The sequence below is a fragment of the Pyxicephalus adspersus genome, chromosome 6 (genome assembly GCF_032062135.1).
Source record: "Pyxicephalus adspersus chromosome 6, UCB_Pads_2.0, whole genome shotgun sequence".
NCBI classification, from domain to species: Eukaryota; Metazoa; Chordata; class Amphibia; order Anura; family Pyxicephalidae; genus Pyxicephalus; species Pyxicephalus adspersus.
The window spans coordinates 75,551,924-75,567,095 of NC_092863.1; the positions used below are offsets into that span (position 1 = coordinate 75,551,924).

At 37.8% G+C, this 15,172-nt stretch overlaps 1 protein-coding gene across 1 annotated transcript in view; it reads right to left on the minus strand.

The window, feature by feature from the left end:
- RASGRF2 (Ras protein specific guanine nucleotide releasing factor 2) overlaps positions 1-15,172 on the minus strand; it is a 155,208-nt gene that overhangs the window by 22,592 nt on the left and 117,444 nt on the right. Inside the window, exons 17-18 of the mRNA XM_072416210.1 lie at positions 13,959-14,051; positions 5,158-5,264 (exon numbers count right to left, since the gene is read on the minus strand). Coding sequence (XP_072272311.1) covers positions 5,158-5,264; positions 13,959-14,051 — 200 coding nt within the window. The remainder of the gene's footprint in view (positions 1-5,157; positions 5,265-13,958; positions 14,052-15,172) is intronic.

Here is a 15,172-nt window from a genome sequence, read left to right on the forward strand (position 1 = left end):
AGGATAAACAAGTAATCCTGACAATTGCCTTGGAGGTCTGTCAGGACTATGGTTTCAATTTTCACCCCACCATTTAATTTGTGGTTGGATGCATTACCCCTGAAATTAGGGTACCCCAGAAATTAGGTAATCTGAGCTTGTTATTTCAAAGTTTTAACATAGGACCCTGGTTCTAGTGCCAGTGCTCATCAGACGCCAGGCCTCCAATCTAACTTTGCACTGTTCACCTTTAGTAAGCTTGATCAGTCGCAGACTAGTTGTGCCTTCCCAGCACATGGTTCCAGGATTTCTGTGCACAAAAGATGGCGTCTGGGGAAGGACTGGCAGAGGACCAGGAACCAATAGATAACGAAGACAGGATAGTGCAGCCAGGCAATACACAAAATCAGTCCACCAAATGAGGTATTCAAGTGTAGAGACAAAGATGAATCAGGGGTCACACGTAAAGGTCGGTCTAGGCAGCATACAATCATACAAAAGAGTGAGGAAACAGACAGCCAGCATATATAACACCTGCAGAGATAACACACCTGTAGCAAGTCCGCTAAACCTAACACTACAACATGCAACTGGTGACTGTGAGCAGAAAGGATATAAAGACACATCAGCCAAAGTCCTAGAAGTCAGAGACTATTCTGCTCCTAAAAATCACCTTCAGATGTATATAGTCTGAGCGCATATGCTGGGAAAGCTGAGAGGGTACATTTCATGCAGCATGGCTAAAGGGAAGCAAGAGATGCTGGAAGTTGCTGATCAGAGAGAAGACAAGCACTGTGGTACCTCGGTACAAGTCCGCTTTGGAATAAGTCGAACTTGGTATAAGTCCTGTTTAGACACAAAAACATTTTCATGGTATACAACCTTTGTGCTAGAACTTGTATGGGTCAAAATGAGTCATAACACCACGTGCTGCCCTTATTTACCTGTCTAAAGACAAAGCCACAACTGCCCACGAGTGTCAGTACGCCAGTTGCTACCATTCAGTGACCACCCCGCGCTATAACTGTCTGTGAATTACATAACATCTCCTCCTCCTCCCTTCTCAGCACCATCCTAGTTAAATTATTTATACAACCCCATCAATGAATATATGTCAATAACTATAGGATTTTTTTTATAGGAACTAATTAATCATTTTCCTTTTATTTCCTATGGGAAACATTTGTTTGGTAGTCCAAGGATCTAGAACGAAATAAGGCCTTATACCAAGGTACCACTGTCATTTCTTTCAGCAACACTGTAGACAGAAAAACAGGGTGTGATCTACTGCCAGGTCTACTGGGATTGGCCAGATAAGAAATTCTTAACATTTAAGCAATGTCCTCAATAAAAATAAAGACTATAAAGACAGATAATAGAGGTGCAGTGCCACACGCTTTTAATGTCTCCTGGACAGCTTTAGACCCTGATTTTCTGACTGTCAGGATGTTATTTTCTGTAAAATGTTTAAAGCAGTATGCTTCTCATGCAGGTCTCTCATAACTGTCACAAAAATAACCATATTTTTGGGTAAATATAAATAGTCAGTTGACCCAAGCCTGATAATTCAACTTTGGAAAATACCATTAGGTTTAAATATTGGCATATAGTGTGTGTCTTGAGTGCTCTGGTTGAGTGTTATTCACACATGGGCTCTAAGCTGCATCCATCCTATTTGGTTATTATAAGAGTGTCAGCTCTTGGCATTACACCCCAAAACTTTTTTTTGTGATTGCGGAGTCACATACATTATACGCCCTGCTCAGACCAGTGTCTGGGTGTCCCTTTTAGAAATCCCATTACTGTACAAGCACCATTATGTACAACAAAGGTCTATAGCTGCTGAGAAATGCAGTCTATCAAGTTATAGGACACAAAATACTTTCTGACATCCGTATTATTTCAGACCCAATGCACCCTGCACCAGGCAGTTAGCATTTCATTCTTTCCAAAAGCTGTATGGTGCATGTTCTGCAATCTGGACCTCATTCCAGTGAGGCTTTTCTGATACTTATCATTTAAATAGTATTCTGATCTGTCTAGTTCCTACTATTGCAGAGGACGCATTACTTAGTTGTTTGCTCAAATATCATCATGGCCCAAAAACCTATGAGTGTAGATGCCCCAAGGTATACAGCAGATTGTGTTATTTCCATGTTATAAAACAGCAGTATTTGCTGAAAAAAAATCTAGTTGAAGTTAGAACCAATAAAATATAGTACAGAGATACTGAACAGGTAAAATAATTTTTAAATGTTTATTTGGGCAGTGACCCCATGTTGGAGAGCTCCCTCTGGTCAAAAGTGACAGACTAGATTGGACATTTTTAGCAAGCCATCTCCAGTTGGTAGATTGAATACACCTATGGTTCATTGGGCCTGATTTTTTAAAGCTTTGCAAGCCTGGGGAGGATACACTTTTAATAGTGAAGCTGGGTGACCCAGCTAACCTGGAATGGATCTGGTCTATTCAGCAACCGACTTTGAACAAATCCATTTCAGGTTGGCTGGATCAACCAGCTTCACTGATGAAAGTGTATCCTCTCCAGTTCTAGAGAGAAATCAGGCCCATTATCTTTACAACTTTCCGGGATTATATATAGTTACAATATATAATACCTGTAAATCTGCTGCAATATCTTCAATATGTACCTGCCTGTCTATTTTGGATCTAAAGACTTTTTATTATTTGATTTGAAATGCATAAATCTTTTATCTACAAGTTTAGCATCTATTAACCTAACCTGTTCTTTGTGTAGCCAAGTAACACTATTTGGTGGGATGAAGTGCAGCCTCTGTGTTTTTAGCATAAGTACAGAACTTGCAGTGTCTAGTCACAATGTAATATCCTTGAAAGGAATATAAAGCCAACAGGCATTGTCACAATAATAAAGCCCTGATGTGGGAAGAGACGTGACATAGTGGCTTGTAACTTCCAGCTCTTGCGATATTTAAATGCATCATAAAGCGAATAATAGAAAGGGAAAGTGTCAGTGCCCTGAACAAGAAGTATAGAGCGCATTTAATTAATCAGACTGACTGCATGCCGGACTGGTGCTCACTGTGGCTTGCTTCTCCCAGAGGGCCATGACTACTGCTGCCTATTCTGGAACATACATTACATACAAATTTACAGAGTCTTATTTCCCATTACGGAGAAAAACACCAAATTTATTACATTATAAAATGAGAAAATGGGTTTCTTTTTTTAGCATTAGGCAAAGATGTTCATGGGAATTTCAGTATAATAACACAAGACCAAAAACATTTACAGAATAAATACATATAGGTGCATACATATATATATATTACCTGCCTGTGTATTTGTATTTCTGGGAATTCATTCCTGAGATGTGCACAGCCCTGCCAGATAGCAAAACTCTGCAGATTTATCTAGTACAGGTAATGACTGCAACAGTAGGGAACTCCCTCTCAATTATTATTTAATTGACCAGTGTCAATGGAACTTAAAAATTCTAAATGAATGGTCAATCGCTAGGAATAGAAAAAATCCAACTGAGATGTTTGTGTCAGTGATAAATGTCTAATTATTGCCAATAATTTGAGGAGATTTGCTGTTTCTTCCTATCTCTAAGGAAGAATCACATAATACAGTCCAGATAGTTGAAGGTCATGTGAATCTTGTCCAGGCCTTATTTAATTTAGGTCTGTGAGAAGCCAATTATGGGTTAGACCAATGTTCAGTAGTTTCATATACCAAATTATTTTACTTTTGTTCTGTCATGAAAGCGGATCTTGGCTAAAAATTAAAAAAAATGTTTATTTATTGCAGAGACAGGTGACAGGTATGTCATTCTGCAATAAAATAAACATATCTGCCTAATTACATTTTTTTAAAAACACTCATGTGCCTCTGTTCCATCATAGGTTTGCTTTTATCTTTTATTGACTTTTACTTTTGATCAAAAGTTTAATTTTTGATCAAAGTTTTTGTTGATCAAGTGATGCCACTATTTCTTTTGTTAGTTAGTTTGTAGTCCATTGTGAAACATCATTACCCAATACTCCATTTGCTGTAAACGTAAGTTTGATATTATGGGGTAGAATCTTGAACCTTTCCAGTAATCTATTCCTGTTATACAGTAACAATCTCCATTTTGTATTCCACTTCAGTTAAGTTTTTTAGTTTAAAGCAGACCTATAACCACAATTTTTACTTCATATAAAAGGGTAGATAACCATTTTTAAATAAAGTAAAAATGTGTTTTTTTCCTTCCTAGACACCTTTTTTTCAAAGAAAAAAAAAAAGGTTGAGGCCTTTTGTCGTAACCATTGCGGCAGTAAAGACTGATTGGGAGTGCAAAGCCACATGGGATACTACGTCATGTAGTTTTTCCCTGGGATAATTTACAGGAAGATACGTCACCCAATTTTGCGCCAGCATGGTGCAAGATGGGATGACGTAGGCAGAAAACGGCAGATGAAGGAAAAATCCAGGGTGACGTGAGACCGAATCAAAGCCAGCTGTGGAAGGATCGGCTGTACATAAGGAAAGGTAAGTGGTAGTCTTTTATTTTAATGAAAGTTCCACTTTAGGAGAACATGGCTGGTATGAGTTCTTCTTTACTTACTCACTAAAAAAAATATAACTTTTCTTTGTCTAGCTTACTTGCTGAACAATGAAAGTGAATCATCACCTCTGTCTGAATAGCAGAAGGTAAGAAGGATCAAGAAGTGATCGTAAGCCTGGAAACAGTAGAAAAACTACTGTGGCAGAGATGTGTAAACTACAGCCCTGTTATAGCAAACTGTCACTTGTAAATAAAATGGGAAATGAAGAAAAGGCATGTATGCATATATTTAGAAATTTGCATGTGCATATACTTTTTTAAAATATAGTTAAATACTTGTTAATTTCATTGTCTTTTGTGAGCTGACAGTGTCTTATTTTGTGGCACCAAAGCCCTTAGCAATGTTCCAAGCCCTACCTGAGCTCTCCCATGTCGGACTACTTAACCCCCCCTTATGCAAATGGATTTCAGTGCAGTACTTTTAGGTAAAAAAAACTGGGACACACTGGATTTCTTGCAGATCATCTCTTTTTTATGGAAAGATGTAATTGTGTTGGATAGATATACTCATATGTTTTGAATTCTGCTTAGACATACAATTAAATAGAACTAAAAACAATAGCACAACCCTGACACCAGATAAATACCTGCGAATGCTTTGATACCCAGTGGCGTAGAACATTCAGCACCCGGTTCGTAGCTGCTCGCCGTATTATAAACTCTTTGTCACACATCCTCTCCATGTTGTTGAAACCTTCAGGAATATAAAAAATGGAAACAAAGAAAAATGTTACAGATGATGTGGACTGTGGCAGAAGTTTACATCATTTCAACCATCAAAGCTTTCATTTCAAGGATGTCAACTTTAACAGAAGCTTTATAGACAAAACAATCAAAAAGCAAAATTCAATTTAGACATTTCCATCAATGGTTGGACACACACATACACTTAAGTACGCACATTATTTCATCTTCTTTTCATCTCAATGTTTACATTGCTGGCTAGCAGACATGCCTGGTATAAAATGTCCAATTTCATTGCAGAACAAGTTGCCTTTGTACCGACAGTAAGAAGTGAACACAAGAGACAACTGAACTATGATGAGCCGTATCATTTACAGTTTATTGTGGCTTTCTAACAAATTTCCCCAATGGCTGCACACTAATATTGCAAGTGTATCAGAACAACACACTGGCAGCTGATAACAATTACATCTAAAGTAACTTAATTCGTAGGACAAGATAAATGTTATTGTCTTCACTAGTTGGATGTCAAGAACAAGTGAGTATTCCACAAAACGTGTTAAAGGATATTGATCAACTTAAAGTGAACCACATCAGATATAAATTTTCTGATAATACATGCATGCTAAGTAATACATCTGTATAACAATTAACATGCTATGTAGGACTACTTGGAAATTACAGGTCTTTACCTGACAAAGCATTTATCTGTCTTACTCTGTAAAAGGATAGTGTCAATTTTATTATTAACTTGTATTTATATAGCATCAACATATTATGTAGCGCTTTAAAAAGTCCATATCACTAACTGTCCCTCGAAGGGGCTCACAATCAAATGTCCCTACCATAGGTCAATCTGAAGGGAAGCCAAAAAACCTAACTGCATGTTTTTGGGAGAAAACCATAGTACCCATGCAGACACAGGGAGAATATACAACCTTCTTACAGATAGTGTGCTGGCCAGGACTCGCTGCAAGGGCAAGAGAGCTAAACACTGCGCCAACCTTGCTGCCCAATTTTGTTAGGAATTATCTAGACTCAATCTTTTTCTTGGACTAAAACCCTATACAGATGGATGGACATCGATGTCGGAACCTCTGTGATTTTTTTCCAATGACAGAGGAAGAAGTGTTCTGTTCAATGGAAAAGAGGGTGGAGGACAAGCAAGTGGCACCCTTCTGCGCTCTCCTCGACATGACCACACAGTGGTTTCACTAGTCCACCATGGTGGTTTGGGGACCGCTGTACGTATGCCAGATTTTTATTTGAGACGAGTACTACTTCATCTTGGGGAAAAATCATCTGATGTGTGTACACAGTTTAAGATGCTGGCTTAAAGATAACAGTCAAGTAAACCCTGGAGCCTCTACAGTCATTGGCTGTGTTCTGTGGCAGCTTCATTGTGTGCTGCAAAGCTACAATGTACAGAGAGGTTATGGTGGAGGAGAACACTGCAGAGCACTATTGAAAATGAACATTGTAAGGCTTCTTCATACCTGTTTTGGAAAACTGCATGGTTAGCTGCTTTCAGGTAAACTGTTGCTGTTTGCTCAGGAGCAGTAGATCGCACTGCAGGCAAATGTGTTTACACACAGTTGTGGCTGCAGTTCCTTTCCAGAAGAGAAAAAGTAACTGTGTGGCCGAAAGTCACTTTCTGAAACCACATAGTAATCCGCCGCAGCAGTGTGCACAAAGAAGGGTGGTATTGTAAAAAAAAACATAAAAAAAAAAATAAACATATGTCTAAATGTTTTGTAACTTTATCTGTACAAACTCTCTGCTCTTCCTATAACACATGGGCATAAAAAACTGTAATGCAGGATGGATCTATAGTGATTACCAACACCTAGGCATGGAGCTACATTTCAGTGCAGCCAGCTGCATTATATGACTCTCACTAGCCATAGGGGAAAACTCTCACCCAACCCACCTTACCCGAGGGAAAAGTGTCATTCTAATTTATTTAGGGGGAAGTGTGTGCAAGTAGAGATAGAAAGGGTTAAGTAGAGGGGTAGGCTGCATTGAAAAGAAAAAGCATACCTCACATTGCGTTTTTGCCGCATACACTTTCCAATTCAAGGTGCTTCACATACAGTAGTGTGTTACATAAAAATGGATTCCAAATGAACCGTCATTGGACATGGAAAAAATGTTCCTGTGTTATTTGAAGGCACACATATGTGAAATATAGTGCAGGTGCATTTTTATGCATTAATGCATGGTAACGTAAAATTAACGTTTAATCGCACATTAAAGTGCAATATGTAGAGGCTCTCAAAGACTGAACAAACCTTCATGTACAAGTTAAAAACCCTTTAAAAAGTAATTAGATGAATTGCAACCACAAAGGCAGCAAGAAGACAGCAAGCTCTGACGTGTGTTTATTTTCATCCACGCTGCCTTGTAAAAAACTGGGAGACAGTGTAAATAAAGAGGCAAGCTCACAGGAGGAAGCCGAGCGCCTAGATACCAATATTCCATGAGCAGCTGCAACAGAAGCTGCAATTAAATAGCCCAGTCTGTTATCACCTATGCCAGAAGCTGACAGTGATTATATGTCATCACACCTGAAGGGATTATTCATTTCAGCTCTTAAGGTTTCTTCTAAACTGATATGTATATAAACAGATCCCAGACAATGTATGTCTTGCCATTCCCTGCAATTTTCCTAATTATAATGTAGTATGAAGCAGACAGAAATTATACTCTTTTGGCCCTAGCTTGCAATTATAATGAAAATTCTATAACTTGGTGAGAGTACAGAATATTTTAATGATATTTTCACCTCCTGTAAACAGCTCCACCTGTTCTCATAGCCAACAAGTCTGACAAATATCAGAAAGAAACATATTTATGACAGGTTTTTTTTTCAAATAGCCGATATATTGAGAGGGTTTAAGAATAGAATGGATTGTACTATATACAAAAAAATATTATAACACTTTTCTAAAGGGCTGGATTTATAAACCGGCAATGTGACTTAGATTTCACAGAAGTGTCTGAGTTGAGAATCATTGAACAATAAATCAATCAATTAATAGATTGCAGCTGTGTACTCAGCCATGCGCCGATAAACATCATAAACAGATATTTGCTTTAAACATGAATGGATTGAACATATTATTCACTTAGTATATTGTGTGAAAGTTCTCACCTCAATTCTTAACACACACATATAAAGTGTTAATAAACGAGACCCCAGGTTCTGCTTATGCACCAATCATACGAAAATGTAAACTTTTCTATGGAGCTAATTAAGTAAAACAGGCATTTGTCACAATTCCGTTATCGGTCTAATTATAAAGCGCTAAATCTGATATTCACTGAAGCATTCCTTAGTGGAGAATCTTCCTGGTCCATGCTTTTCAATAGCAGTAATTGACTCCCATCTAGGAATGTTTCAGTGGATTGTCAGATTCGCTGCTTCATAAATTGACCTCTAGCAATCTAGATTTTCACCAACACAAACCTACAAAATTGTACAAGCCCAAATCTTGCACCTTTTTTCTTTATAGTTATGTACTGTTGTACACAACAATTTTAGCTGAACTAGAAATGTCTTTATATATATCCTGCCTGTATTTATAACTGAACAATGTTCTCCTTCAAAGTAAGAATTGATTGTTTGCCCCTAAGACTAGGTTTCTGTGTTGTACTATGTCCTATTGAAATTTAATTGAAAAAATAAATCTTCCATGATCAGCAGGTCTTTGAAGAAGAAAGATAGGACTTTAAAGGTACAATAACATTTTTTTAATAAAGCCATACAATTTTCATGAAGGAGATATTGCACTGGATCACCTTTGCATCTGAGTAGCGGGCATTCAAGAGAGCCATGCAGAACATCAGAAGATTGCATTATGAAGAAGTGTAAAACACCAGTAATACACTCCCTGCAAGATATAGTACCATGGTGTACACTTTCAAAGTGTTCTACGGCTTATTTCTATGACTCAATAACATCTTCAATCCAATCTGTCAACCCCTGAGGAAGCAAATTTGTTCGATCTGCAAAACGTGTTGAGAAATTTTATAATGGAAATTCTGAAAGAATATCTATAAAGAAATAAATATTCATCATTTAAATTATCATACTTTAAAGAATTGATAAGGGATTGCAAATTTACAGTGAAGCCATTCTAATCAACATGATGATGCTTCTATCCATCATTCTTAAACTACAAAACCAAATTTATTGTCCTACATTTAAACTGGTGATTAGGCAGGTGCCTATTGCAGAACTGTGATGTCCCTTTTGCAGTAACTTATTTTCTGCCCAGTCGCTGCCCATCTCTCAAATTTCCCTGAGCTGTGTGGTGTTTATTGCCAGGGATACCTGCAAATCACAGCTTCCCCTGCACACACTAGGAATGAATGGACTCCTGCAAGCCTACGTGGGAGTTATACCAGTCTGGCCAATTAAGGCCAGTAATGGCCTAAGTATCGATTAGTTTAGTTCCTCACCATAACTTTAATAAGATAATGTATTGTACATTATGTACATAATGTATACACAACATCTTAAACCTGCCATAAATAAATATATATATATATATATATATATATATATATATACAGTATATATTCATTCATTCCTACTGTCAACCGAAACATGTTACATAAGGCTCAAAACTTTGAAAATAGAAGCTGTTAGTATAATATATGTCTTTTTGTAATTTCAATATGGGTTGACGTCTGGAATTTAATGTACAAACACCTACACAACTACGCAACTCCTTCAGTAAAGCCAAAGAAAGACCAACATTCCAACCTTTCTAGTACAATAACACTGCAACCATTGTATGCTTAGTTTATTGTTCACAATTGTACAATCTGCATTATTAGCAACACTGAACACTGTCCAATGTCAGAAATCTGTCCATTACGCCAGGTTATCTGAGATTTGCTGTAGACATATATGTATCTTTTTCTTATAACTCAGCAGCACTACATTGTCCAATGCTGAAAAAAAGTTTTGTAATGTCAAATGCGATTTCATAAAGTGCAGCACAGCTAAAACCCTTTTTCTGAAAGTTTTGATATCTAAATAGGTCCCCCATGGTGATATGAGGTAGAAGTGTTCAGCAGGCATATTTGATGATATTAGAACTTAGGAAGATACCGATTTGGGTGGGGGGGGTAACATTGGCTGGGAGGGGTTTATGATTCCCATTTTTTTTCTCTCTTTTTCTTTCTGGGTCCCATCCTTTCTTTTGTTGTGTATTGTCCTTGTGATGTATGTGTCTATGTCTGTGATTTTGTCAACTATTGTGTTTATAGCACACTACTCACCTTGTAGCGTACTTACAATTATTATGTTTTCCCTAATATCTTTTGAATGGACCCCTTGCTTATCCCTGCAGTTTTTTTAATGGTAAAATATGTTAGATGATAGCAGGGATTCTGATTGCTGATGTATACCTCTGTACACATTTGCTGGTTGCTTGACTCATATTGTTGTATTTGTGTTGATTTTTTTTTGTTCTTGTTATAATATTTTCAATAAAAATATATTTAAATTAAAAAAATGTGATTGCTTGCTTTGACCTACAGGGTTTTGAGTCACCACAGATAAACGCTAAGGGTTTGTTCACACCTTACTGTATGTACATTAATGTGCATTATGTCAAGCATTGCATTAGGCAGCCGAAGGCCCCGCAGTGCAGGATATCTAGACTTGTCTTTTTTTCCCATCACAATGTATGACAACGCATAGTAGTAAAGTGTTCTGTGCTTCAACTGTAAGACTTTGTTCAGACTGTCAATGAGGTTTCAGTGTGGTTATCACTTCCTCATGCCAGTGAACCACTGCTTTGGGGAAGAAGCTACATGCAGCTTCTACTTCCAGCAGCCCAATAGAAAATAAATGGTGGAGGCAGTTAATGATTTAAATATAAAAGCACTGTAAAAAAAATACCAGGTGTCAGTCGCCATGATAGCGTGATCCTCTTGCAGAAGCTGCATGGTAACATACACACTCCATGTGCTATGCAGTGCACTGACATTTATTCCTAATAGCGCCCCTTTGCAGCACAATACTGCATAACAGGGCAATGAACTATACTGCATTGTGATGCACTCTTAAAAATAGTACTGATCTAATTTGGGTATTAATGTGGAGTGTTGGGCAGACCTTTCAAATGAATGGACTACCCAACTGCAGTCCACAGTGATGGCCATCCTAGGTGCATGGGCGCACATATGCTCTAAAGGACTCTTTGTGTGTTGGCATACCTTTTGATTTAATTAAACAGCAATACACTTACACCTGCATAGTGTAAAATTGCACACTAGGATAACAAAAAGGGGAGAAGGAGACCTGGGAGGAAGATTTATAATGGCAAACAGCTTTTTTCCACTTGTTCACAAAAAAAAAGCCTGCATTTTACTGCCTATTCATAGTATGTAGCCTGTAGTGTGGAATCTACAGAGCCTTATGGAGTTCCTTTTGCCTAACACAGCAGACAGAGTACTGTCAGGGGGGGAAACCAGTGATGTGACCTGTCATGAGACTTATTTTCTCTACTATGCAAGTTATTTTTATTGCACTTGTTGGGAAACCACTGGAATGCAATATACGTTTGTATGGCACATCACTGGGCTTCTAAAATGCACAGTAGGGTTTTGCTTCTAGTCTTTATTTAGGATGCCCCTGGCCCAATTGTTTTTGTAACCCCAAGGTTCACAGGCAGTACTCTCAGCTCACACTCATAATCCATTCCTATATGTCTAAAATAATTTTCCTAAAAATACCTAGAGATATGTTTATTTGTATCTATTTCCCTATAATACCTAAATACATTTAGATGAGTCTATGGAAAAGTTCTCCATGCTTTGACACAGATTTGTGTCTTGATGTATGATTTCCCTGACACAGTCTGTGACAATACAACCCCATTACTGCACATCTTATCAGTCACTGGCAGGAGTGTTAGCACTTGTTCACCTCACATGTACAGTGTTGTGATTGATGAATCTCTTTCACATGACTTTGTTTTGCTCTGCAGACATTATCATACATATTTAAATTCTTTTACAAATTAGCTGTCATGAGAACAATGATGAGGTAGTGTAAGAGCACACATCTGTGAGGACAGATGCAACATATGTTTAGGAAGATTGCATTGTATACACCAAACACGGGAAGGTTATAGAACAGAAACACATAAAGCAAACACACAGTCAGGTCTAATTTTGCTCATATATATTTAAAAAACAAGTAAATATAACTGTGGCTAAAAGTCACATTTGCTAATTTTATAGAAGGTGGACAAAGGCTAAAATCTCTGGTCTGGTGGGGGGATTTCTTCCCACCTCTTGTCCTGGACATCATCACTGGCACAGGAAGTGAGTAAAGTATCCCAAGAAGAGTGCAGACAATAAAAAAATAAGAAAACCTGCCAAGAGTCCCTGACCATACCATGATTAGGTTTTTTTTGTTTCTTTTAATAGAACAGTGCAATGTGCAGTGCCAATGATATCTGAACCCACCTGAATGATGTCTACGCAGACAAAGCTCATCTGTTGCTTTGTATCATACAAGGACAGTTTTCTAGAATATCCCCAATGGCCCCATCAAAAAAGAATGAACATACATTGCTTGTGTGATAACACTATAGAGCATATAATTGACAGGAGAACAAACAACTATGCAATTTTTGCCTTTCCTAGTTCCTCACTGCACGTGAGACTGTCAGGGTACTGTACATAACTTCTTAAAAACACCACAACACCCTGCCTCGAAATTCCAATCAATTATAAAAAGGTTTATTGAGAAGTGAAAGCTATTTTATGGGTCCCTGTATATTAAAGAGGCTGATTTAGGGTATAGGATAAGCCATCTGCTTCCTAGAAAAAAATCAGCATATTTCCCCACAGCGCTCAGTAAAAGTGCACTGTCTGTTTTTTTCAGCAGTGCATTGGTAAGGTAGTGACCAGGTCCACCAACTGTTCCTAGGTGGCTGTCCTATTCCCGAAAACTAATGTATTTAGTAGATCTTAGATTTCTTGGATTTTTTTATTTTTTATTTACTAGAATAGTTTTTGCAGCCGAATGGCTTTGGTTAGGCAGCTCACATTTACCAGAAAGCCTTGAATGTGAACTAAGAACAGCAAGTAATAATGATGGCAAAACACTGTTAATTAAAAAAAAATTATGCAATTTTTGCCTTTCCTAGTTCCTCACTGCACGTGAGACTGTCAGGGTACTGTACATAACTTCTTAAAAACACCACAACACCCTGCCTCGATATTCCAATCAATTATAAAAAAAGGTTTATTGAGAAGTGAAAGCTATTTTATGGGCCCCTGTATATTAAAGAGGCTGATTTAGGGTATAGGATAAGCCATCTGCTTCCTAGAAAAAAATCAGCAAATTTCCCCACAGCGCTCAGTAAAAGTGCACTGTCTGTTTTTTTTAAAAATGCATTGGTAAGGTAGTGACCAGGTCCACCAACTGTTCCTAGTGGCTGTCCTATTCCTGAAAACTAATGTACTTAGTAGATCTTAGATTTCTTGAATTTTTTTATTTTTTATTTACTAGAATAGTTTTTGCAGCCGAATGGCTCCGGTTAGGCAGTTCACATTTACCAGAATGCCTTGAATGTGAACTAAGAACAGCAAGTAATAATGATGGCAAAACACTGTTAATTAAAAAAAAAAATCATATTTCATTATTATTTCACCCTTTTTTTTTTGCTTTCACCTGGTGGACTTCCATGTCCAGCTGCTGCAGTCGCAATGGCAAAAGCCGAGGCAGGGGAGACAGAACAGCAACGAGATGTGTCAGAGGTCTGCACTGTGAAAAGAATAATGGGGTCATTGAATGAATCAGAAATATCGTAAAATAATGCTAAACTTGGCCTATTAGACACAAAGAAATTCAATATCAACCATAAAACTTAGAGCTGGTCCACGTGGTCACACATTAACACACAATTAAATCTAACACATCAGATATTTTCCTTTTTTTCTGTCAATTTCAGCCAATTTACAATTTCAACTAAAAAGTAAAACTAATCAATGAGTTTACTAATGCAACACTGTGATTGTGCTTAAACAAGCATCATTATTTTTCCCTATTCACGGCAATTTAATAATATTATTATTATTAATAAAAATAATAATAATAAACAGGATTTATATAGCACCAGCATATTATGCAGTGCTGTACATTAAATAGGGTTGCAAATGACAGATACAGACAGTGACACAGGAGGAGGAGAGGACCCTGCCCTGAAGTGTTTATATTCTATGAGCTTCCAGCAGTATGGAATTATTTGGAATAGGTCCCCCAGACCCACTGATACTCACCATGCCAGTCCTCCTTCCCAACTGTGCCATCCTCCAAAGCACCCTCACTGGAGACAAATGCTAGGGCATTTGCTGATTTATTATGTGGCAGTGCTGGACCGTAGACCGTAGCTGAAGTACGTAGGACATAAGACAAAGGAGGAGGTCACATGCATCTCCAAACACAGGGTATTGTTGCCATTTGAATAGAGGAGGGAGCACTGGCAGTTGCACTGACAGTGGGTCAGGAGGGCATCTTTACACAGGCGTGGTCTGTTGGACCAGGTGGCAATGTCTCTAAGTATGACGCTTCATATTAAGGTTTCCCTAACCTACAACAATCATAGTCCACAACTTGTGCTGTTCGTTTTTACTTTTTTATTTCTTTATTACCAAACCCATTTATATTTAATTCAAACTTAAATCAGGTTTGGTTCTAATTTGTGGCTGGGTGGGGGGTTCTGTATATAAAAGACACCAAGTAGCAGTGGGTGTGTTTGGGAATCCGTCCCCTGCATCACCTTCAAGGATTCTTAGATCTCTATGTTACTGACTAAACAATGGAAAGGTGTACTGGTGTACTGCAATGCCTAGATGACAACCAAAATATGATGTGTAATGTGTTCT